General features: G+C 38.9%; 1 protein-coding gene and 1 long non-coding RNA gene across 2 annotated transcripts; one reads left to right on the top strand and one right to left on the bottom strand.

Annotated features, from left to right (window-relative positions):
• Nucleotides 1-1,310: 1,310 nt before the first annotated feature.
• On the bottom strand, nucleotides 1,311-27,174 carry LOC127437600 (pyruvate kinase PKM-like). The gene is made up of 11 exons (XM_051692629.1): nucleotides 26,876-27,174; nucleotides 19,213-19,397; nucleotides 18,173-18,264; nucleotides 10,791-10,922; nucleotides 10,452-10,638; nucleotides 9,882-10,152; nucleotides 7,176-7,326; nucleotides 6,923-7,075; nucleotides 5,991-6,157; nucleotides 2,590-2,771; nucleotides 1,311-1,749 (listed from the first exon to the last, which is right to left on the bottom strand). Exons 2-11 carry the CDS (start codon nucleotides 19,367-19,369, stop codon nucleotides 1,643-1,645), a joined length of 1,599 nt encoding a protein of 532 aa, XP_051548589.1. The 5' UTR covers nucleotides 19,370-19,397; nucleotides 26,876-27,174; the 3' UTR covers nucleotides 1,311-1,642.
• Nucleotides 2,382-5,776, top strand: LOC127437602 (uncharacterized). The gene is made up of 3 exons (XR_007896583.1): nucleotides 2,382-2,505; nucleotides 2,600-2,850; nucleotides 5,654-5,776. It is a non-coding gene; the product is annotated as an uncharacterized LOC127437602 (long non-coding RNA).
• Nucleotides 27,175-27,281: the final 107 nt, after the last annotated feature.

Raw genomic sequence — 27,281 nt, 5'->3', positions numbered from 1 at the left:
CCCAGTGGTAGCTCAGGAAAACAGTGGATACTGTCACAACATGCCTGACTACTGTCTTTTTTTCCTGGCCAAAGGTAGAAAAGTTCTATAGTTATTTGCAGCCGAGACTTTAATGTATGGGTATAATTGACTTTCTACCATGAGAAATATTTACTGGAGTAAAAAAGTGACAACAAGCCCAGATTTTCCTTATTCTTTCTAGAGTGGATTCAAGCAGAAATAACTTGTAAAGAAATGATCAATGGATGGTCAATGCTATCAGAATAAACCAAGGATGATGTTTATTCCAGCTAGCATTACACTTTCCCACTGCACTGGTTATAATGCGTCGAAAGAATTCTGCTCATAGCAGCTTGATGTCAGTGAGCCCTGCTGGCGAATCAAAGCCTGGCTAAGCCTCACCTTATTTGCATGTAAATTGACCAGCTGATCCCTGTCACTCTGACAATGCAGCCAAGGAACACCCAGACTGCAAGCCCTGCTAATTACAGCATGATCCTGTTACATTATTGCCAAAAGGATCCCTAGTCTGGGCCATATCTTGGAATGAAACCTGATGCTTTGAAGAAATAACTTTCCATTGACTAATTGTTGGTCCTTTGAAAAGTTTGAAAAGTTAGTTGAGCATTTCCAGTGTGTTATGAATTTTAATTGCGAATCAGTGCTGCTGACTCATTCCACATCCGAACGATTCCTAACTGCTCAAAAGATGAGAAAAGTTTTTTTAAGTCCTTTTCCCCCAGCACTGCTGCCAGAAAATATTTAAGTGTTTTTTCTTCAGTGTTTTCTTCTCTCGCTATGTTGTATTTAGCATGAATAACTACAAAAAATAAATGAATAAATGCATAAATTATGCATGTTTTTATCATGCCTCTTGTTTTCTAACAGGTACAATGCGGTGGCTTTGATGTCCAATTGTACACTGCCCCCTAGTGTTTGCTCTTAGCCTAAACAAATTAAATTGCCTTTGCAATTGCTCCAGAGGGGTAATTTTCTATATTATCTTATTGTGTAGAGACCTTGATAGCAAAAGTTATGGTTGAATATCCTAAGGAAACATTTTTATCCAGACCTTTAAAACTATTAAGTGTGGATGTGTATGCATGTACAATTCAAAATATTTTCTCTCAAAATATTCAACTGACCTACCTTAGCATCAGGAGCAATTTAGACGTTTAATCACATCAACACTGTGTATTTTCAATTTAGTCCACAGGGTGGAGTTACTTTTTGCCATCATATTGACAATACAGTATAAGCCAAACTTCACAACCAATGAAAACATAACAGTGACACTTATTTGGGATGGAAGGGGTGTTATGTGTCTAAACCAACTCTAAAAAGATGTTTAATTGTGTTCAAAAAAGAAAGAAAGAAAGAAAGCATACAAGGGAAAACAATGAAATTCCATGATTCTAACAAAATGTGTGACTGTAAGATCATACAGTACAGTGTGAATGACAGAATTCTCCAGTGGGATGGAAAGGGTTAAAAGAGCTCTGTGACTTCAGGATGCAGTATGACCCCACATGAGTTTGATAGGAATTAAAAATGTGTGAGTGGCACCAACAAAAGTCTGCAAGGTTATTTTTGTGACTCATAAAGGGGGCTGAGGGTAGAAATTCAGTCTGTGAAGTTGTGCTCAAGGCACCACAACAATACGCATGGTGTTGGTGTAGCCAGACCCTGGGCGCCAACCTGTTACGACGATCAGAACATCACCAGACTTGAAGTACTTGCGGGCCTTGCCTGAAAAACAAAACAGAGAGTTTGAACAAGGACTCAAATACAAAGGCACCAGGTTTTAGTGTCCGACCACTAAATATGCAACCCTCTGGGCAAATAATAAACCAAAATACTAATAAACAAATACAATCCAACTTACTGTCATAAAGGCAAATTTCTTGTAACAATGTGAGATATTAAAGAAAAAAAAATGAGAGTCCATGTCCTTTTAGTCCATGTCTGTTAGCTTTACAGCCATCTAAATGCTAGCGTACTCCTAAGCATTGTCAAAATGATTTATTCAGATCTGTTCAGACCTCTGCTGTCTGGACTACCGGATGGCACGACCAGAATCAAGTATTCCAGCTAGAGAGCCATGTAATAAACACATATAAAATGTACAGTGTCCTTTTTCTGGAAAACATATATTAAAATAAATGAGATCTTTTTCCAATAAAAATCTCTGTATTATGAGAATATCCCTCCCCTAATACCACCTGAAACTGACTTGCGATAGCTGTGACGTAGCTTAAACCAATTGGCTGTTAAAAAGTGGTCAATTTCAATATGTCCTGCCACAACTTCCTCTTTCAATAAGAAATACACACATACATGTCATACCATGAACTGTGTGGAGTCTAGATTGAAATACCTCCGCTACTGCCCTTAGCAAACCATTGTCATCACCACTACCAATAAGAACAAGCAAAGTGATCAAGTGATTTTCTGTTGCTGCTGCCAGCATCTCTTCATTTCAGCTTTTACCTAGTAATTGGCTCGGTGAGTGACTAATGAGTCAATCAATGTGTATCTGTTAATGTCTCACTAGCTGAACATATTAGATATCTCTAGATGTCTCCTTACCCATCTCTAGGGCGAAGCTGACACGTAGATCCACATCCTCAGCCCAAACATCATTAGCGGGCTTGTTGTAGAAGACGGGGATGATGCCGCGATACAGGTGCAACTGGTGGGCTGTCTGGCCATTACGGGTCACAGCCATGATAGGAGCACGTGGCCTGTACCTGGACAGCAGCTCAGCGGACCTGAGGAGACACAGTAGGGGCGATGTTTCACACAGATTCTCCAAAAATATACAGGACAGGTACAGAAAAGGAAACTTTGGTGAGCATTCATGTTTCATTTCACAAGTTGTGTTTTAATGACCTAAAATATAAATAATGTATGATACATCATTTAAATGTTATAGAATTTTATAATTGTAATTCTACTAAAAATATAATAAAATATATTATATACTATAGTATATGCTTTATAGCATAGATAATATAATATAATATAATTATACTGTGAGGGTTTATTATTATTGAAATTAAAATCATTAAAATAATAAAAAGTAGGGGCCTGGGTAGCTCAGCGTGTATTGACACTGACTACCACCCGTGGAGTTGCGAGTTTGAATCCAGGGTGTGCTGAGTGACTCCAGCCAGGTCTCCTAAGCAACCAAATTGGCCCGGTTGCTAGGGAAGGTAGAGTCACATGGGGTAACCCCTAAGTTGTGCGTGGATCATAGAGAATAGCATGAGCCTCCACATACTGTGAGTCTCCACATTGTCATGTACAGCGAGCCACAAGATAAGATGCATGGACTGACTATCTCAGAAGTGGAGGCAACTGAGACTTGTCCTCCACCACCCGGATTGAGGTGAGTAACCATGCCACCAGGAAGACCTAGTAAGTAGTGGGATTTGGGCATGCCAAATTGGGGAGAAAAAAAATAAATAAATAATAATAATAATGATAATAATAAAACTATATTACTGTATCATTATAATAATTACAATTTCTCATAATAATTCATAATATAATGCATAATTTTAACAATATATTATTTTAAATTATACACATTAAAATATGTGTTTAAGTATTATTAAAACAACAATAAATTTTTTTAATATTATTATAGCAAAGTAACTATATTATTGTATCATTATAATAATTACTTTGTAACAATAATTCTTAATATAATGAATAATTTAAACAATATATTATTTTAAATATATACATTAAAATATTGTTTAAAGGTCTGAGCTTTTAAAATTGATAGAACAACATCTAAAAAGAAAATTATAAATGAATGTGAGTTCACATATCTAGCCAATCATTGTGTGGAACCAGTCAAAAGTTTTGTCACAATTCTGGATGAAATGTATGTTTCTCCTTTTAATCTAAAGGTTTTTGCTTAAATGATTGAAATGAGTTTTGTAGACTTTTTTGTGGCAATATATTGTGTTATATGTTATACTGTATATATACATATTTCCCATATGTCCATTTGTGTTATTTAATAATTCGATGACATTAATATTATTCTAACATTTTGAAAATAGTATTAAGAATAAGTTCATGTGTTTAAACTTTAGTCTTAGTTTAAGTATGAGAGACAGAAACTTTTAGGTATTTGTAAACGTATATTAGACATAATGTATATGCTTGCTTGAAATCATATTTATTCTAGTTGGTGTCAGCCTGAAATGCATACTCCCAAATATGAGCTCCAATGACCATGAACTTATGCATGCAACATACTCTAGGACAACTGAATGAGGAGTTTAAATTAGCCTACAAAATTTCAAGGTTCGGGCATGCAAAGGTCAGTCTGTCTCCCTGAGCACATCAAGATGCATTTCGATCAGCCACAAGGCAAAAAGGATAATGTGAGAGTAAAAGAGAGACAGAGATAGAGACACAGAGACAGTTAGGCCTAATTCAGCTAACTAACTAAAAATAACTGCTGACTTTAAATGTATTTGTATAGGGGAGGAGAAATGTCGCTTAAAGGTGCATTCAGTAATTTGGGGCTAATTTAATTTTTTTTACACATTAACAAATTAATTGTTTTTGTGAAGAGTGATCTGAAGATTGTACTCATAATAGTTTTCTATAAAAAGTGTTTTTATTATCATGGTGCGGGTCACACCTTCAGTGTATTTCGCCATGTTGAAATGACATGGTCCGCTATGTTTCACTAAACGTTGAAGAAGAAAATACTTGCGCTCATTGGCTGTCGCCTATGTAGATACGAATGTGTCTATTCTTAGCGCAGTGTTGTTTGGTGACAGGAAGAGCAAAAAGAACACAATGGAACATACTTATTATCGTGCTTTAGAAGCAGAGACAACAGGAGATTCAGTAGATGTATTGACCAGCAAAAGCAAAAAACTAGAATAAACATCAGCATACACACCGTGGAAAGATTTGATGATGGAGAAAAACATGAGTAGTGATGCCGATGTTGCTTTTTTGTTGGACAGGTAAGATATTATTAATTGTTTAGACCACTCTCTAAAATAGTAGCAGTGGAATTTACAGAAAACTCATACAAGATTCCCTTGAACTTTTTTAATTACGTTTGTAGTCAACGTATGTTAGTAATGTAGAGTTTTCAGCAGTGATTACAAACGCAACCGGAAGCCAACGTGTAATTTTCTTTTCTTTGTTATTGCAGCTATAGTAAGGGGGGACAACCTACCTCCACCTCTATCAAATGGCATATATCTTCATTTGTTTAGTAGCTTGACACAGCAAATGTTGTGGATTTTGTGTAAACCATGACTTTGGTTTGCTAGGAAACAAAACAAGTTCTTCAAATACAGTATTCATGGACATGCTAAATTTGATCATCAAAAACAGTTCTTATCTTTCCTTTACAATGACATTCTGTATTGCCAGATAATTCAGGTTTATTTCACGCTAAGCAGTTCTCTAATAAAGGTAATAACTGTTTTTAGAAATAATGTGAAATGTAGACAGTCTCCAAAGATTATAGATATGAGGGACAATAATAATCTGTCCTTAACTGTAGAAGTCTGTTCGCTTGAAATCTGACGTTTGTTTTTAGGAAATGCAGTTATATTATAGTAGTAATAAATCAATTAAAATTACCTCAAACTCTGACATTTTCCAGATGCAAATGATATTCCAAAGCTGGTGGAGGCAGCAGAGGCGATCATGATGATCCACATCGATAGATGGCAGAAAAGCGTCTAACACCACTGTCGTATCGGTACTTAAAGTACACGAAGAAGAGCAATGCTAAAACTAGCTAAAGAACTATTGAATGCCCCTTTAAATAAGTGACGGGCCTTACAATGCATTCATAACATTTACAATCTCTAGTTCATGTGGGCATGTTTGAGTTTGGGTCACTGTACCTAATATTAGAACCAAGTGTGGGGTATATTCCTGCCCAGAAAGCCTTGAGGTTTTTTGTTGGTGAATGTGTGAACGGGTGTGTCTCTGACCTGCCAGTCTTGGTGAGCACAATGATGGCGCTGGCACAACACTTGAAAGAGGCCTTCACTGTGCCGATAGCCACAGACTCAGTGGGGTCGCGGGTCAGATGAGAGGTACGGCAAAGCTCCATGAAAATTTGCCTGTGGAACATAGCTGCCTCGGCTTCACGGGCAATCTGAAGAACCACAGCACCAGAGAGATGAGAGAGGATAAAAGAAAAGCTTCAAAGGATGAAAGCTTAAAAGAAATCCCAAACCCATGGTTAAAGCATAAGTGTCACTGTATGAAAAAAGAAATAAAAAAAAGATGAATGGTGACTGATGCTTACATTCTGCCAAACATCTCCTTTTGTGTTCCATGAAAGAAAGTAAAATGGGTTTGGAACAACATGATGGCAGAATTAAAATTTTGGGGTGAAGTATCATTTTAAGTCAACCTTGAGCGTTTTTGTAATAATACACCAATATCATGTTTAGTGCACTTACTCTATGCAGTGTTAGCTCTATTTATCAGCGTAGCATGTTATGTAGCAGCTCCTCCAAATCATGCAAGAGATCAGTGGCACATCAGCTCAATAGGTAAGCTTGCTTGTAAATGCCACAGAAAGAATCTGAGCACACATGTTAGAAGACAAAACTTGTGTGGGTTTAGCAGTTAATGGCACATGTGGTCAGTGCATGCAGTTACAACAACAGCACTGACGTTTTATCAGGCTCTTTGCTAGCTGTGCTCTCTCAGAATCTGGAGTTAAGAATAAGAAGTGTAATTTATTTCAAAGGTATGTGGTTAGTAGTTTTGTGGTGCTACACCATGCAAAGTGATGCTGTAAACTACACTAAGAGCTCTCTTCAGCATGCTAAACTTTAATATTAGCATAAACAGAAGTGATAGTCTGGCACCAGTCAAGAGAAAAGCCAGAAGGGAGCGCTGTTGCATGTACCTGGTGCTGTGTGCACACAGACTCCAGTGGATAGTCTCCCTTGGCAGTCTCTCCACTCAGCATGATGCAGTCGGCTCCGTCAAGCACAGCGTTAGCCACATCACTGCTCTCAGCACGGGTGGGGCGGGGCTTCTTTACCATGCTCTCCAACATCTGTCAATCACAGATAAAAAAGATCAGTACATTTATGACAAGAGTAAATACAATCACACCGTTTCTGATCTAACTTTACTGTTAATATATTTGCCTTAACCTGTGTGGCGCAGATGATTGGTTTGCCAATCCTGTTGCAACGACCAATCATCATCTTCTGAGCCAAGAACACCTTCTCAGTGGGGATCTCAATACCCAGATCTCCACGGGCGACCATGATACCATCACTCGCCTCCAGGATCTCATCAAACCTAGACAAATAAACATGATAAACATTCTTAACTCACTGAAATTAACAAAAACAGCTGTTAACTATGTAACTCACACAAAGTCTCAACTAATAACATATCACTGTTGATATTAAAGGTGCATTTAACTAGTGCTGCAACAACTAATAGATAAAATTGATAATTATTGATAATGAAAATCATCGACAACAAATTTCATTATCGATTAGTTGGATATATGTGGCGAGCACGGTGAAGCTTCGTCAGTGACATCTTTTTAGGGAGCAATGTGTTTGCATGATGAAACTCGTAGGAAAAACTACAGCGATAAATTGAAGCGGAAAAAACACGACCCAAGTATCCAGCGCACGAGAGCACTTTATAAACACTTCAAACATGATCATAATAAGCATACGGTTAAATGTGAAACATGCTGGATTGTGCTGTTTGATGCGCTTAAGAGTTGTTTCTCTCTCCAGTACATAATCAGGCACGTATTTCCATTTCGCTAAACTCTTTGTCTTTACCACAAGCGAGTCTCTGTTAAACGAGTGCGGGCATTCATGTCAATCAAACCAATCGCAATGGAGAGGGAGCTCCATCATTTAGATTAAACTGTGCTTTGTGGTTTAGTAATCATACTGTGATTTCAGTTTCAATGTAATCGATTGTGCAGCTTTCATAGAAATCACACCAATGTCTCAGCGGTCAAAGTGTGTGGTTTTGAAGTGTTTTAGATGGTTTCTCCTCATCATGTAAATGCATGTAATACAATGAGCACTGAAATGTGACATTTCAGTGCAAGAGTGAATCTGCACTGCATTTACAGATGATTGTACTATATTAAACTGTATATGATGCTGAATATAATGTATAATAATGCTAAGGGTCCTGATATTTGATAGTCCTGATAATGCCAAACATAATGTCTGATTTCACCAGTAAATTTATACTTTGGCAAACATGATTTTGCTAGATAAGAATACAATACTATTAAAAATATATTTTTAACACAAAAGTTTAGAAACATGTAATCAGTGACAATACTATTTCAAAACTTACATTATTCATTTAAAATACTTAAAATGTATGTTATCAGTGACCGTGTACAATTCTTCTAGCATAATTATGGATTGTTCAGCTGGGCAGAATTATTAATATTTCTATTCTGGTGTCACCATTGCCCTCTGCTGGGCTGATTTTTAGTCCCACTTCATCCCCTAGACAGTACTTTTTAAGTTTTACTAGTAAAGGAAAGGAACTGTTTTGCATATGTCCTGAAAGTAAAAATAATAATAATAATAATAAATTCAAACATAACTTTTCATGATTCAGGCTTTGTTCAATATTTTGTGAGAGTATAGAATTGTGAATTCAGTACTGTAAACTGAACCAAATCCTTATGCCTTTTATCAGTTCTGTTTATTAAAAAACACATTTTAATCAAATACAGGAAATAAAATTGAGTTTTTATCTGATTAATTGATTAATCAAATAATAATTGAATATTAATCGATTATCAAAATAATTGTTAGCCCTACACTCAGCCATTTTTTTCCTTATTAATAAAAGTTTTACTCCTAAAGAAATTAATAGTACATTTAAAAAATCTGTTTATCATGTAAACTTAAATCAGGAGCTTAATAAAAGCTATTTTATTTTACATGGAGCTGGGTAGCTTCATGTAGGCCCCCATGCTGAGATCACATGAAATATTACCAGCCAAATATTACCAGAGACAGTATAGGATGAGGTATGTGTATGAATGGGAGAAATCATAACGCTTTATATGTATTTTGTTTGTCCTGAAAATGTATGCTACCTATCAGGATGTGCTACCAACGCTATATTCGCATAGTTTTAGGGTTGGGGTTAGGGTTTGAGGTAGTGTTAGGGCTTAGTACAGCCTTACACCATATCCCACTATCTGATAGTTATGCTGGTAGCACATCCTGATAGGTATTATCTGCCTGACAAGATTTGCTACCTGTCGGTACATACTGACAGGTTCTCCTGTGCCTCCCGACATGTGCTACCCATGTTTTAACATATCACTGTTTTTACTGCTGGTAGCACATCCTGAGCAGGTAGCACAAATTGTCAGAACATTGTTTTTTTGCGTGATCTGAGCTAAAAAAGCACAAATTATAAAATCTCATCAGATTTTACTACTGATTTGAAATATATGATTTGATCGTAATCTTGACGGACTGCTTTGGAGATTACGGGTCTTTCCCATTCGAGCAGATGTACATGCATCCCACTGATATCCAAAGAAAATAGCTGCCCAGAGGTGTTTCAAACATGGCCGCCAAATGACCTGACTTACTGTATAGGGACTTTGATACTTCTCAAAATAAATGAATCACAGCTGACTGTTAATAGCACATCTTGACAACGGCATTGGAAACCGAAAACTTTTGCATAAAGTTGCATCCACATTCCACACCACTTGGTATCAGTCCAAGTCCAAGACTATTTTCATATCGACCAACACAACATTAACAAAAAAATGACAGTGGATCTTTAAGAACGCCAATGGACAGATGCTGTGAAAGATATCAGACATATTCACTCACTTGCGCACACCTTCGTGGTTCTCCAGCTTGCTGATGATTTTGATGTCCTTGCCTTTGTCTCCGAGCACCTTCCTCACGGCCTGCACATCAGCAGCCTTACGGATGAAGGAGGCAAACACCATGTCCACACCCTGCTCTACACCAAACTGAAGGTCCTGAATGTCCTTCTCAGATACAGCGGGCAGGTCGACATTAGCACCGGGCAGGTTCATGCCTTTCTTGCTGCCTAGCATGCCTCCATTTTCAATCTCGCAATTCAAGAAATCAGAACCTGGACGGTTGAATGTTGTGCATGAGTTTACGCATGGATTATGACAGTTCTGCTGTAATCTTTTTTGTAGATTAGGTTTTTCACTTCTAGAAATGTCTATGTTTTTCTAAGTTCAAAATCAGGTTTATTGTCATTGTTTTGTCTAAGCAGACAAAACAAAAGACACAATGATATTTATGACACTAGATTTTTAAAGTGTTCCTCCACTTTCAGATTGTTCCTATGCCCAGGATCTATTGTTATGAAAGGATAAGAACCTCCTTCAACTCTTTGTCTTGGTTCTGAGGTGAGGAACTCACCAATTTCCTTAATCTTGAGTGAAATAAGACCGTTGTCAATGTAAATATGGCTGCCCTGCTGCACCACCTTGGTGATGTTCTTGTAGTCCAGCCACAGGGTCTTCTCATCGCAGTTGTCCTTAAACTTGTCATCTAAAGTGAGCTTGATCATCTCACCTTTGACAAGCTTAACCTCCTCAGTGCCACACTGAAGGTAGAAGAAACCACATATGTGATGAGAAGTTGCAAAGCTAAGATATTCCAATACATATTGATTAGTAAATCAGAAGAGTCTCCGATGTAAAGAAGAATGTCTGAGCATAAGATACCGAGATATTAATGGCTAAAGCAAACACTTACACCCTTGATAAGTCCAGTCCTGATCTCTGGTCCCTTGGTATCCAGGGCAATTGCCACAGGTCGGTACTCTATGCTACTAGCTCCAAAACTCTCAGTCGCTTCACGGACATTCTTGATGGTGTCAGCATGGTACTGTGTAAAAAAGTTATGTACAGTGAAAATTTAGCAACAAGTGTCAACATCTGTTTTCTTGACCAAACAAATCTTTCCTCTGTGGAACAAATAACTTTCACTGTGTCCTACGGGGTGCAGTGACAAGCTTCCAGCAACAATTAATCTTTCTTTCCACACAGAAAGCAAAACGTCCTGGTTACTTTCGTAACCTCCGTTCCCTGATAGAGGGAACGAGACATTATGTCGATGTAGTGACACTAGGGGTCACACTTGGGAGCCCCAAACACCTCTGCTTTTTTGAAAAAAGTGGAATTTGCATGCCACTCCCCCGGACATAAGAGTATAAAAGGAGCTGGTATGCAACCACTCATTCAGGTTTTGTGCTGAGGAGCCGAGACCAGGTCCCGGCCATTTCAGCAGGTAGTTCAGCATTGTGGCAAGAGGGACACAATGTCTCGTTCCCTCCATCAGGGAATGGAGGTTACGAAAGTAACCAGGACGTTCCCTATCTGTCACTCATTCAGCGTTGTGTCGATGTAGTGACACTAGGGGTCCCTATACAAAATGCCACAACTAGCTGAACTGTGTTGCGTGAACTGGCGGTGTGTGACAGGCAGACTGCTGTGTGCCTCGTAGCCAGTGCACCAGGCCGTCACATAACCTCCCCCAGCGCTCTTATGAGCGTCGAATGGTCCATCAGGAACAAGTCGACTGCCCAACTGTAGGGACAGGTTAGCCCAGCCGAGGCCTCTTTTCCCTCAATTTTCTCCCCAAAAAGAGTGGAATTTGTTAACTGACTGGGAGCCATAAGTGTCTGCGTCGGGGGGTGTCCCTCCCAAGGGGAAGACACCGCGGAGACCACCCCCGCCTAAAAAGAGGGGGGGTATTTTGAGTGGAATACGTCACATGGTCTTACCGAGTCTTGTCGGAAGTATGTCATGCAGAGAGGTCCCATGGTAGGTCCTACCCAAAGGGGGAGGAGTTTCTACAGAGCATGGCAACCGGGGGCAGAGGGGCCTCTGCCCAAGGAGAGGCAGTTTGCCATCAGGGAAACAATTTTGCGGAAGATATCATATGGGGTTGCCTTCGGGGAACCAGCACATGTGGAGCACCTACCTCAGTACAGGGGCTCATTAGCGCGCGTACTGGGCTGGTCAGCGAGTTTCTCTGCAAACTCAGCTGCAGGAGGGCTAAGGAGGAACGTCTTCCAGGGATCACAGTCTGTGAACACGACTGGGAGTCAAGAGCGCACGTCTTCACCTCAAGGGAGGGGAAAGGCGCTGTGCGGAAGTGGTACACCCAGCCAGTTGCCCCGGAACTTACCTGCTCGTGCCTGCCAATACACGGGACGAGACCGGCTCAGCCCGGAGATTATAGAACCTCACAAAAGGTGTTGGGTGTTGCCCAGTCCACTGCTCTGCAGATGTCTGCCAAAGAGGCACCACTGACAAGGGCCCAGGAGGCCGCCACACTTCTGGTGGAGTGGGCTCATAACCCCACAGGGGGTGGCATGTCCTGAGCCTGATATGCCATCGTGATGGAGTCGATGATCCAGTGGGTGATCCTCTGTTTGGAGACAGCGCTTCCTTTCTGCTGTCCACCAAAGCAAACAAAGAGCTGCTCGGAGCTTCTAAGGCTCTGTGTGTAATCCAAATATATGTGTAAAGCTCGCACCGGACACAGCAACGCCAAGGCTGGGTCTGCCTCCTCCTGGAGCAGCGCTTGCAGGTTCACCACCTGATCCCTAAAAGGAGTCGTGGGAACCTTGGGCACATAGCCCGGTCGGGGTCTCAGGATCATGTGAGAGTAACCCGGACCAAACTCCAGGCACAATTCTCTGACAGAGAATGCCTGCAGGTCCCCTACCCTTTTAATGGAAGTGAGCGCATTCAGGAGGGCAGTCTTCAAAGAGAGTGCCTTAAGCTCAGCTGACTCCAAGGGCTCAAAGGGAGCTCCCTGTAGACCCTGAAGGACTACAGAGAGGTCCCATGAGGGGACAAGGCGCGGTCTGGAGGGATTCAACCTCTTAGCGCCTCTCAGGAACCTGATGATCAAGTCGTGCTTCCCCAAATACTTACCATCTACTGCATCATGATGCGCTGAAATAGCAGCTACATACACCTTCAGGGTGGAGGGGGACAGCTGCCCCTCCAGCCTCTCCTGCAGGAGGGAAAGCACTGATCTGACTGCGCATCTCTGGGGGTCTTCACGTCGGGAATAACACACAGACGGAAAGGCATCTTTAAAAAGACGTTCCGTGTGTGCCGCTCTTTTAGAAAGAAAATATACTCTTTTTTAAAAAAAATGTATCATATACTCTTTTAGTTGTTTCTGCCAAAGCGCCCAGGGGCGTTCTCTGCACTCCACGGGTGCAGAGGGGGAGAAGCCGCTGAAATGTGCCGTAGAATCCAGCAGATGAGGTGAATGAACTTCGCCGATGAATTCAGCTTCAATGAATAGTACCGCTCGGCTCCGAAAAGAAAATCTGAATGAGTGGTTGCATACCAGCTCCTTTTATACCCGTATGTCCGGGGGAGTGGCATGCAAATTTCACTCGCCAATTCTCATTGGCCTTTTTTCAAAAAAGCAGAGGTGTTTGGGGTTCCCAAGAGTGACCCCTAGTGTCACTACATCGACACAACGTCGAGTGAGTGACAGATAGGGAACTTCTGTGACGCGGCACAATCACAATCAGAACATTTTTGATGTTGAATATGTAGTTATGTGGATTTTGGAACAATGAGATATCACTGTAGGTGGGTGTACCCAGCATGACACCACAGAAATAGAAGCCAGCTGACTGACAAAATATCCAATCTCTCATTGCTTGTTGCAGTTGGTTAGGACAAAAACACTTTCAGTCACCATTCTGTTTTATGTACTGCTTGCACATTGATCCTGCACTCAGAAGTAAGATCTCAGAAAGAAGCTTTATTGTTTGACAGTGGTAGATCTGAGATTGTAGCAAAACAAAGCGAACATGCTTTAGCTGTAAAGTCTACAGCTCCTCCAGCTTGAAAGACTCGATTCTGTCTGTCCAATCACAGGCTTAAGGTAGAGACATATATGTATACACTACCAGTCAAAAGTTTTGAAACACTTATTTATTTATTTTTTTTCACATTTAGTATAATAGTAAAGTCATCAAAACTATGGAATAACAAATGGAACTATGGAAATTATGTTGTGACTAAACAAAATCCAAAATAAATCAAAACTGTGTTATATTTTAGCATCTTCAAAGTAGTCACCCTTTGCCTAGATTTTGCAGAAATGTACTCTTGACATTTTCTCAACCAACTTCTTGAGGTATCACCCTGGGATGTTTTTAAACAGTATTGAAGGAGTTTCCATCTATGTTGGGAACTTATTGGCTGCTTTTCTTTATTATTTGGTCCAAGTCATCAATTTTTTTAATAAAATTTTAGTTATATAATGAAATAAATTAATATTGTGGCACAATTATATTTTTGTCTACAAAACTAATTTCAAACATTTAAGCATATGCCTTCAGATCAAAAGATTTTTAAGATCATGAGAAACATTTCAGTCAAGTGTTTCAAAACTTTTGACCAGTAGGGTATATATATATATATATATACAATAAGACCAAATACACATGTGTAGGGCTTTACTGGTTGTTTAGATCAGTGTTATATCAGAAATAATTAATAATTATTTCTTTAGTTATTAATTAATATTTAAATTAATTAATTGAATCTAACTCATTAAAACCTCATATGGGGCTCCAGTAAATGTAGCGCACTACATTTAGGAGCAAGTTTAGTTATTAGCAATAATTAATAATTAATCAAAGATACTTATTAATTATTAAAATCAATAGAACATTGATTTTAATCAATGTTAGCTTTTCTAATCCTTTAAATCAACAATTATCAAAGATAATCGTTAATTGTTAACATCGATGAAACATTAATTAAAATTAACACTAGCTTATTGATCATTCAAATTCAACAATCATCAAAGATAATTATCAACTATCAAAAATCAATAGAATATTAATAAGGACTAACATTGATGGGGCACCACCCTGGAATCAGGGACTAATAACCAGATAGTATAACAGTCTCAATATTAGATTGTTTTCTTAGGAAAATCGACATCCGAAGAATATAAATCTTCGGGAAAAAAAACAATGAACGAAGGTCTGAATCCGAGCACTGACATCCCGTCAGCATAACACAGGTATATGCAAAACAAACCAAAACACTTCTCTTTGTAATATAAACAAAGTTTATTTATGCAGTAATATTAATTAATAATTAATACAATGCAGTCAATAAACTTCCGACTTACAACTACAAACTAAACAGTGATAAGAAATAAAAATAATTGTATAACACATGAGGGTGTGTGTGTGTGAGAGAGAGAGCGAGTGTGTGTGTGTGGTTAGTAGGAGAGAGAGAAGTGACGGCCCTAAAGCCGATTTCGCGATCGTGGGAGAGAAAGCAGCTGTTAGTTCATCGCTCAGAGACGCGGTGGACAGCTCATAAACAGTCCCGCGTACTTTGACTCTTTAATGGATGAACTCAGTTTACCTGTCTCACCCGCGATGGCGAAATTGCACAACAGTCCAATTTGGTTGGACCACAATACAGCAAAACAAATTTGTGATAATTAATACCCTGAGCATTAATAATGAGCGGACATGGTGGTCCGTAAACTGTACAAGCAAAAACCTTGAAACACAAGAATAACACACTATAATATTCTATCTCTGCCCAGACGTAAACCTCTTACTTGAATCGTATGAGGACAGAATGTGTTTTCCTCCGTCCTTTAACTCCGACTCGGTTCCTTGAGGCTCGGGTGATGACGGGAGGCCATTTCCTCGCTCTGTTGGCTGTTGATTCTCGGCGGGCTGGCGGAGAACTCAGAAATGTCGACTTGATTGAAGATGGAAGAGAAATCTTTAATCTCTTCACTTCTGCAGGCAAACGGGTGAAGATGCAGATTGCTCAGCGGTCTCCTTCAGATCCGTTAGAGTGTTCGGTGGAACACAGAGTAATCTCAACTCGTCCAGCGAGATGGAGATTGTATGGCCACAGTTTTAATCGGACATTACTTCCTTGTGCCACGAGGTTGCACCTGAGAGCAGCGATGAGCTGCATCTACACACAGCAAACAAAGTTGCTGGAAGCAAATCCCGGAAGCATTTCAGAGGTATTTCTACTCCTGATGATGTCATGTTTGAGGGACGTTCTGTTGTGTGCCTCATCCAATAGGAGTTGAGAGTTCGATCCTTTAGTGAGCAAGGCTTCGTGGGATTTGTAGTCTGTTTTGGACTCCCTTTGTTTGATTTTGGCGCGATTTTATCAGTGAGATTTACGACTTGGTGTGTGGGGGCTTGAGTTAGGTTTTTACGACTGTGTTAGGCCTGCCTTTGTCTTCTATCTGAATACATGAGGCCCAACACATGTTAAAAATACATTCTCTGAAAAACCTAAATATATTATGCAGTGTTGTTTCTAAAACAAGATAAATCTAATTGATCTTGTTTTAAGGATTTTTAGATATTTTTACAGGAAAACAATACAAAAATTATTATCAAAAATATGATTTTTGCCCTAATATCAAAGGTCTTACTAGAAAAAAGAAATTATGATCCAACGTGAATTTTCTTGATAAAAAAATATGATCGTGCCTGGTAACGTGCATGTAAAATGGCTAGAAATAGCATTTTAGCTTAGCGTAAAGCTGACAATTTACGCAATGTTTATTTCTATTTCTTCTGCTCCAAACTTATTTCAAACTTACTTCTCTGTCTGCTCGTATGAATGTGACACATCATAAGAAAGTGTTTCACCGCTGTTCAAATGCACTTTGGATCGCATCATTTATATGTATAAATGTTTTCCATCTGAAAGCACTAAATATTAAATGAAACAAATGACAATAAAATGCAAAGTAATCTCTTCAGTAATCAAAATACATTATGAATGTAACTGTATTCTAAATACCAATTATTTAAATTGTAACTGTAGTGGAATACAGTTACTTATATTTTGTATTTTAAATACGTATTCCCATTACATGTATTTCGTTACTCCCCAACCCTGTATATATTCAGTGAAAGACAGGTCATGTTACCAGTGACCCACAGAGAAATTTACAGTAACAGTTTCTGACTTCAGTGTCAAACTCTGACCAATCTTTTTGCTTCATTGAATAAATATGAATGGTCTGACAGCTTTACTGCTATTTTTTTCAAGTTCTTATGTTGTTGTCCCTCTCAGTACAGACAGAGACACAGTTCAGAACCAGAACCATGTCCAGAATCATGTTACAGTATATGTAAAGGGCCAATGACAATGGCAGCTGTCACAATTGTGTTTTTATATGGTTAGAAAAAATATGTCCTCCCACATTGAGTTTAAATGGCCCTGAAAATCAAATCCAGAGGGCAAATGTTTCCCCTTAATGGAAAAGTTAATTTCTTACACTGCTATAAAGAGTCAAAAAATAAAAGAAGACAATGTACTGTTCTATTGTTACATTCATTGTGAAGTGTTTTTAATGTTTAAACGAGCTTATAACCAAGTGAAGATGATTAATAATGGTTGCTTAGTCATCAGAGCACAGCTGGAGAAAGATTTCACTTTGCAAGTGAAACAGGATCAAGTTTATTAACTCTACAATGTACTGTGTGCTGTTATTTAACTTTATTACAAGCTAACATGGGCTACTGACCTACTGAAGCCCTAGTTTTGAAATATCTACTCTATCAAATGATAATATCACGCTTAATGTAGTAGTAGATAGAACTGTGCCATGCAAAAAATGTAAAGCCATGACTTTTAAAGAGGAGAGGTCAGCCGAGTCTAATCTCATGCTTTGGCTTGAGCCCAAGATGACTCAACTGAACTGGGGAGCAAAGCCAATGTATTGACCAGACAGATCAGACTGGCTAACAAGATCAGCTAACAAATTCTGACATTTCAAGAGGCACAAGGGAAATGTCATAACAATGGAGGATCTACAGTGGTGGACAACGTAAAGTCTGGCTGAGAAGCTTTTCAAAGTAATCTTACTGCATGACTTTGATCAGAGCTGCAGTATAACAGATGTTCTTTTAATGTTCCTGAAAAAAATAATCATGTGACCTGCTGAACTGAAAGAGGCTGCTTGATACTGTAACAATATGTGAAGCTGCAATTGTGAGTAATTTATTGTGTCAGCTGCTTTGAAAGCAAATGGCGGCCACATTCAGCAGAGGTTAAAATGTGATAAAGTCATTAGCTGTTTACCTTGTGAGTTCCATGGGAGAAGTTCAAACATACTACGTTCATGCCGGACTTGATCATCTCCTTCAATGTCTCCACATAGCGGGAGGCAGGTCCTGCATTAGGATAACACAAAACATTGAAAATATTTGATCACCGTTTTATGAAATGAGGGTAGCTTACATACAAAAGCTTGAGGTAACATATCAACATTATTGGTTTTTCTGTTGAACCAATACGTGAATGAGCAGGGTGACCGATGGTCAGTATAACACTCATATATACATCATACAATTTAATAACAGCAATAACACTTCCCATGTTTCAATAATGCTTCTGTTAATAGGCCAATTTGATACAGTTATCGGCTGATGCAGTAATCTCAAAATGGCCAAATATCTGCCAGTGGCGATTTCTTTAAGTCTGGACAGAAAGCATGGCTTCCCCTTGAATTTAATCAGAAATGTGGCAATGACATGTTTTATATATGTACAAATTATTTCAAAATATCATTTAAATAAAATATTATTTTTTTTAATGCAGTATTTTAGCAAATAAAAGTGTAAAATATCAAATATCACTATAGCGCCGTTCGTTCAAGTAACGAAATCTGCGTTTTATTTTATATGGCTACTGCACATAACAAGTCAAGTCATTTTTATTTGTATAGCGCTTTTCCCAACACACATCATTTTAAAAGCAGCTTTAGAGAAAATGATGCTGTAATGTCTGTGATGTCTCAAAATGTCTTAAAGTCCTCATTGAGCAGTATGAATGAAAAAAGTGATTGAAAATATTGCTTATAAATGATTTGTTTTTAGGCCCCCAGTGAGCAAGCCAAAGGCAACTGTGGCAAGGAACCCAAAACTCCACAAGATAATAGTTAATGGAGAAAAAATACTTGGGAGAAACCAGGCTCAGCTGGCGGAGCCAGTTCCTCTCTGGCTAAACAGCATGAATATAATGCCAATTCATAAAAGGAATTTCATGCACAGATTAGATGTTGGTAGAACATTCATTCAACTGAAAGGGTAATATTCAAGCCCTAGAGGTGGTCCACTGACCGATAGTGCAGACGATGCCTGTGTTGCGGGTCACTGTGGGCTCAGAGTCGATGTCCAGCAGACACAGGTGCTCCAGGAAGGTGTCTGCCATAGCAGCGTGCATCTGCTGTGTCTGGATGAAGGCAGAACCCATATCCTTAGTCTTCATCTGAGACATGGCTGGAGCTGTGTCTGCTAGAAATGTCCTGGAGGGCAGAAAAATGGACAACGCAGATTTAGGTTACAACCAATTTGTGGCTTATGCAAACTCACAACTTATTTTTTGTTAGCACAAATGTTCGCACTTTTTTTATGTTTCAAGCAACATAAGTGCTGTTTCTTGTGAAAGTTTGATTTCATTTGTTAGTATTAATTTCCTGAATTTAGAAACTATGCTGCAGCAACCAGCAGTTATCCAACTACTTTTGAATGTAGTACAGCTCATTTTGCACCAATGAAAATTAGCAATGTATGACTGTACGAAGTGTCTAGAAGGTTTACCATTCGTCAAATTAGGCTAATCAACTTTAATTTTATTGCTATTATCTGTTGTTAATAATAATGTTCAACCCCCATGTAAGATGAAGAGTGAGCTCCACTGGCAGCTCTGTCTGGGCCAGAATGGAAGAGCGGGTTTAAATGCATAGTTGCACACACTCTTATACACAGACACATTCCAGCAAACAGCGATTTGAGGGTATGAATCACAAACACTTGTCAATACAAGGGAATATGACATAGTGCTCAAACTATAATAATAAAGGTTAAAACATTTAATATTTAAAAATGATTATAAACTAGTATTTTTTACATTAAACATAAAAAATAGATTATAATATTATATGATATAAAAATATTTTATGACACAAAATAATAGACAGATAGATAGATAGATAGATAGATAGATAGATAGATAGATAGACTTGTTTCAATAAACAGCAAAACATGCTACATTAAATTATGATTTAATTAATTAAATTAACATATTATATTTTGCAACACTGTTTTTCGTGTGTGTGAATTAATCATAAAACACCTGATGACATTTTAAAGTGCATTTAGAATTCATTTGTAACCATTAGTGGCAAGATATGCTAACAGATCTATATAAGTATCTATCGAAACTTATCTGATCAAAGTCCCTTGGTTTGGTCTGCCCTGTTTAAATAATCTTTTCCAAAGTCTGCTACCTACCTCACGCGATGAGCACTTGCAAGAACTTCTGAGTTCTTCCACCACCACTGTCACAATTTATCCTGTCTGAACTAACCGGGACTACTTTCCACAGCGTGTCCATCTGAGTGTGTCTGTAATAATCTCACATTCTTTTGTTGTGCAACAAATGATTGTATTTTGTACATTATTTGTATATAGTTGAGTGCATATGATTACATGAACAATAATACATATAATAATAAATATATCTAAATATTACTTTAGAGTCAACCAATATATAATGAATGTGATTTAGTGGTCTGCATTGAGAGGCGCTGCGTTCTAAGGTCTACACTTCAACCGATCAGAAACCACCTATTGGTATATAAGGACCTGATTGCAGAAGTCTTCTGTTCTGAAAGAGTTTGTGTGGAATCAAAGTAAAGTGTTGTATTTTTGAAAAATGGTGAACCATGAAACTGAAATGTAGGGAACAAGAAACATGTTTCAAACATTATCTTGAATAAATCTGCCTTGTGCACAGCTTACCTTTCCATATTGATATTTTTGTAAGATTTTAGTTATTTTTTTCTGTTCATAGTAGGCTATTGTATGATTCTGATTCACAATGCACTGTTAACTGAAATAAAAAGATAACAACTGTATTATCAGCAAAACAATTAAGTTATTAATTGAAAATTTTCAACAACATGAATTTTAGAATTTCTATTGATATGAATTAGGATTTGGTGCGTCCCCCTTTTGCTTTAATGACAGCATGACTGGCATGAACTTCACAACTTGTGCAAAACCTGATGATCCATGTTATTCAGCATGATTTCAGTATGTCCAAAGAGCATCTTCTGTGTTTCAATGTGCTTTTGACAAAGGAGTTAGGCCAAGTTCACACACAAAAAAATGGCTTTGAACACTTTCTTTATAATCCATTTCAAAGCAGATTTTGTCAACTGGATACAATAATTATGTTTCCTCCATGCCTGCCATTACCCCTGAAACTACTATGACAGAAAAATACATGCAATCAATGGTACATGCACAGCATTTAGGCTACAGGCAAACTGCATGACACTTTTTCACATGCATGGCCAACATAATCAGAAAACTGGAGGGAATCTACTTTTATCACAAATACGGTAGCTGTACATGTCTGGAGCTTAAAACAGCTTCAATCTAACATTCTAAACATAGGAACAGTTGAGAGGTCAAACACACGAACTGCACATTTCGTCCACTGGTACAGCATGTTCTTCATATGTCACATGACAGAAAACCTCTGACCAAACAGATGTCTCTGGTGTACCAACTAAGCTAAAATACCTGTGAAACACCAACATGCACCTTTTTTTTTTTTTTTTTTTACATTTAAGATTTTTTTTATTATAGCCAATAATTGGGATGGGTTTGCACATCATTAGTCTACAGTCAAATTTGCAGAGGAGTTTCATATGCTCTAAAGGTTTTTTAATTTTATTTTTTTGCTTGACTGGGTGCCACCTAACAAAATCCAAAAGGTTTTTTTTGTTTGTTTGTTTTTTTTGTACATAGTATTACTTAGTTCTGCTCGATTCTTGCTCTACATAGACTGAATCATATAATTGTTTCATATTTAAATAGATAGATATGGTATCACCTATTTGTATACCCTGTTCCATTTTTGTCTTCTACAGGAATCTAAGTATTTAAAGTGGCATTTAGGGATGCATTTAATTAAGTGATTGTACAGTATACTATCATTCTTACTAGATTTTAATCTAGTTTGCATATTAATTTTTGTTAACAGTTTCCAGGAAATTAAGGTCCAACTTAGCAAGCATCATGTATTCTTGGCTGCCTGTCCTGGTATTTGCCAGAAATGTGGTTTGTGCACTGTATTATAAGATGCTTTGGTAAGAAAGTATAGTGTACAACAGGGCTAAAGGCACACCTTAAGGAAAATTAGCTTTTTTTTCTGGACAAAAAATGTGTCAAGATTCAAGAAATACATTTATTTTTATTGAATATTAATGGAGCAACATAATTTGTGAGAAAAGTAATAACAACAGAAAGTTGTTTTGAATAAAAAAAAAATTAAAAGTGGCAAGAGGGCCTTTTACCCCACACCTGGGGTAAAGGGCTCCCTCACTTGGGGTAAAAGGCCCCCAGGGGGGTTATAATGATATAGTGTAGATAGTTATAGGGCTTAATTTATCAACTTGAGCAAATACTTTTAGGACAGCAAGATGCTTTTTTGAGTAACAAATTAAGATAATGCTTATTTAAAATAACCACTTCAGAAAAGGGTGCATCATTTCTTGTTCATTTCAATCACATTTGACATTTAATTACATCTTAAGTATTCTATAAACAAATTAATCTCCATTGTAATTGGATCAGTCAGTGTGAGCCCACTTTGAGAAAAAATTCACAGTAAATCTATTCCTGTTTTTCAGGAAAAACAATGTGTTTAATAGGGGCCTTTAGCCCATGCATTGGGGAGCTTTTTACCCCAAATGCTATCCTTTCACATATTGGACAGTTGTTGAAAAACTTTTGATTTAATCACCTTAAACAAAATTTAAAATGACAAATAAGTTTTCTGTCTCAAAATAAATGTGGTAATTTTCAGGATATTCATTAACTACATAAATTTGCAATATTTAAAAAAAATATGAAATATTAAATCAAAGTGCCTCAAAATCAAACATTAGACATTACATGCAGTGATCTCATGGAACAGGAACATTTTGACAAATAGGTGTTTAGGACAGTCCTGTGGTAGTTTTTTGTTGCTATTCAGTGTTTTGGGAGAAAATAAAATTAAAGGAGCCTTTTACCCCGTGGAGCCTTTAGCCCCTTTGTACCGTTTGCCTTTGCTAAGAAAATAAATATAACTGTATTGATGTTATATCACAAGTATTTCTATATTACATATATCAGTTTCTTGATTACATTTATGTAATATTGTAATCAACTAATAGCATACCATGTTTTAAACTGCATAATCCTGCTGAACCGTGATTGGTCGATCCTCTTATATACAGCAAGTCCATCCCAGATAGAATTATATTATGAGAGAAGATGATCTGTCTCCAAATTTTTACACTTTAATGTTGTCAAATATTATTAAACATTTACCTACGTTGTGTACCTGGAAAGTGTTCAAAGAGGTTATAAAATCTGAGTTATATTCACTGTATTGAGTTATATTCGCTGAGATCTGTATTGATCTTATTAATAGGACATTACAGAACTGCCTTGAGAATTTTAACTATAAAACTATATTAACTATAAAAAAGATTTTGAATGTTTTCCATGTGCAAAATGATTGGAATCCAAACCAGTTTACTGATTCAGAGAGTTTTTGAACATAATTTGCTTAATTCGTAATCTGAATTATTTTAGTCTTTTCCCACAGATAAATTGGCCCCAAATATAAAAAGTAACAAATAATTTAATATATTTCCACTTTGTTGATGATTCTTGGAGTCTCACAACCACTATCTCCCTCTAGAGGACAATATTTAAAAATCATGCTTGAAAGTTTATACTGTCTGTCTCTATATGCAGAAGTTATATTTCTACATTCAACACACAAAGCACAACCAATTTTCAATCTACATATGCTGCAGTCAGCAATGCTCTTGTGGAACTGCTTGTCCTGTAGTTATTTATTCCCTCTTCTCTCAGTTTCTACATTAACGTCCTCAATTCTTTCGTATTGGCTTATAAGGCTGACTTCCACAGGCCCATTCAAAGATCTAAGACACAGTTGCATGTTAACTTCAGCATTTAAGCCTCATGTTAATGAAAGTTTACTTAGTGATTTTTTTACATTGATATTTCTATAGCATTGAGAGAAATGGTTTGGAATGCAAAATTTAAATCACTTTGCTTGTAATGGAGATATATCATCCATTCTCTTTTGCAAGTGTAGACACAAGTATGCAATTATACATACATCCCAACGAAATCTTGATAAGAACAAATGGCTCGTGTGTGGGATTTATTTATTTATTTATTTATTTTTTTTGCATATTAAGGCATTCCAGTTGCACTGTTCTTTGGACAAATTTAATTGCCTGAAATATAGTGTTACTACTTAATAAAATGAAGATTAAAGATTGAATATTGGTCCAAATTTGTTTGAAAGTCATCCAAGATAAGACAAGAAATAGACACATGAGAATTGCTAAACAATATTTTCATATATTGTAGGTTACATATTATGCGCAGGGACTATACAGTATGCGTTTTTGATTTATCATGCAATAATAGGGGTTAGTGTAACATCTGCAGCCATACATTAGTCAAGGAACAACTTCAACAGGTGCCTGAGAGCAGGATAATTACTGATTAAGGACAGGATGTTGTGTCTAAGATCTGATCTGAGACAGAAACATTTCCAGCTACTGTTCAATCCTTGGTAACTTCATAAACAAACTTTAAAATAAACTAAAGATGTATTCTCATCCTATTATGTTACTGTATTGGTATCAATCAAAAATTGCATGAATGCTTCCATTTTGAACCTGTCTGGTTTGGTTTTGGTCTGTGTCGGGATCCGGACACTCATGCTCCATGTTATGTTCTTCCAGTTTACTGCATCATCTGGGTTTCCACGGAGGATTCCTTATCTTTGCCCGCATGTCGAGAACTAGATAGCCCTACCCTGCTGGGCATCATTCTACACCTCAATATGCTTCAACGGAGGATTCCACAAATCTATTCCTTGGCTCACATTTATTGTAAATAAATCCTTTGGACTGTTCCTCTGCATTTGGGTCTGTTTGTCTCGCTATTGCTCATTACAGAACAATCCAGCCAAGCAAGGACCCAGCGGAGGAATCCACTCTTCGCTCCACCCTCTCTCAATAGGGAGCTTTGCTGGGACGTCAGCAGAATCAAATCTTCGCACCTTACCGGGCTCTGGAGATGACTTCGCAGCTCACCGAGCTCACCTCTGTCGTGCAGCAGCTCCGCCTACCTCCCGATGCTGGCCCCTCTCAGGAAGCACCGGCTCCAGCGGTTCCTCATGTTCCTGGACGCTTAAAAGCCTGTATTCCCCTTCCAGCCCTGTATCCAGGTGAGGTTGAATCCTGTAGTGCATTCCATTCACAATGTTCCTTGTTCTTCACGTCACAGCCCTCTGCTTTCCTGTCGGAGAGAATGAAGGTGGCTTATGTCATCCAGCTCCTCACTGGAAGGGCCACTGATTGTGGAACCGCCATGTGGGACAATGGACATCCTTGTTGCGCATCGCTCTTAGCATTCACCACGGAGCTTTGCCAAATGTTTGATCCGGCCCTGCTGCAGTGTGATGAACCTATCACCGCCCGGAGGAGGCAGAGGAGGAGCCAGGCACCCACTCCTGAGTCACTGACAGCATCCATGGTCACTGAGGCCGTTCCCCTGCTGCTGCCAGCACCCACTGTCACGGAGGCCGTTTCCCTGCCACTGCCAACGTCCACGGCTAAGAGGGCCATTCCCCTGCCGCTGACAACGGCCACGCCCATGGAGGCCATTTCCCTGCCGCTGCCAGCACCCATGGCCACTGAGGCCGATCCGCTGCCATTGCCTGCGCTCATGGCCATGAAGGCCGTTCCCCTGACGCTGACAACGGCCATGCCCACGGAGGCTATTTCCCTGCCACTGCCAGCGCCTACAGCCACGGAGGCTGTTCCCCTGCTGCTGCCAATGTCCTCGGGCACGGAGGCTGTTCTCCTGCCACTGTGAGCACTCTCGGCCACGGAGGTCGTTTGCCCTTCCCTGCCTATGCATACAGCTACAGAGGCTGTTGACCGGTCCCTGCCAGTGCCCACGACCACGGAGGTCATTCCCTGGCCACTGCCTGTACTCACAGCAATGAAGACTGTTCCTCAGTCCATGTTGGTGCTCACAGCCATGGAGGCTGTTCCCTTGTCACTGCCTGTGCTCACAGCTACGGAGACTGTTTTCCTGTCCCTGTCGGTTCCCACGGCCACGGAGGTCATGTTTCATGTATGTTTTTTGTGTGAGAGCACGAGTCGGGTTGTTAGTGACTGCCGCACACTAGTTACCGCCATGTGCTCTCTGGTGATGTCACGGTCCTGTCACCTTGTCAGGTTGGGTTTTTGTCTGACAAGGACCGTGGCATCATTGTTCCCTGTCTGTCTTGTGTTTCATGTCCGGGGCATGGTGTCTGGATCCTGACTTCCTGTCTGGTTCGGTTTTAGTTTGTGCTGGTATCCGGACACTCATGCTCCCTGTTCTGTTTGTTTTGTTCCAAGCATGTTGAAGTTTTCACCCTCATGTGTTTCAGGTGCCGCTGGCATGCAGAATCAGCGTTTCCATGGGAACCCTGATTGTTTCCAGGGGAACACTGATCATGCCAACTTTCAGCTGCGAGCAGAATCTGCCCCTTGTTTGATCATGCCTATATTAATCCCCTCGTGTGTCAAGTCCTTTGCTGGATTGTCTGATTTAATGTTAAATGTAGTTCAGTGTTGACTGAATGTCTTGCTAGATTGTTGTTTGGTGTGAAGTAACTAACCTTACTGTCTCTGCCTAGTTGGTCCTCTCTCGTGTATCTGTTTATTGCCTGCGTGTCGGTTGCGTGGTTGCCTTCCAGTTCGCTGCGTGTCAGCTGGGTTTCCACAGAGGATTCCTTATCTTTGCCCGTGTGACGGGAAGTAGATCGCCCTACCCTGCTGGCCGTCATTCTGCACCTCACTAAGCTTCAACGTAGCCTCGACATCCACAGTGACTGCTCACATTTATTGTAAATAAATCCTTTGAACTGTTCCTCTGCATTTGGGTCTGTTTGTCTCGCTATCGCTCGTTACAAATAGTTTGCCATAAAAGACAGAAAATAATCAAATTCAATCATTTATAATAGAATAGAACTGAAAGTGCCAGTAACCAGTAGTTTGCCATAAAAACAGAAAACATTAAAATAC

This window comes from Myxocyprinus asiaticus, chromosome 48, assembly GCF_019703515.2.
Source record: "Myxocyprinus asiaticus isolate MX2 ecotype Aquarium Trade chromosome 48, UBuf_Myxa_2, whole genome shotgun sequence".
NCBI classification, from domain to species: domain Eukaryota; kingdom Metazoa; phylum Chordata; class Actinopteri; order Cypriniformes; family Catostomidae; genus Myxocyprinus; species Myxocyprinus asiaticus.
The sequence above is the reverse complement of the archived record's forward strand: the minus strand, read 5'-3'. Positions and strand labels throughout refer to the sequence as shown.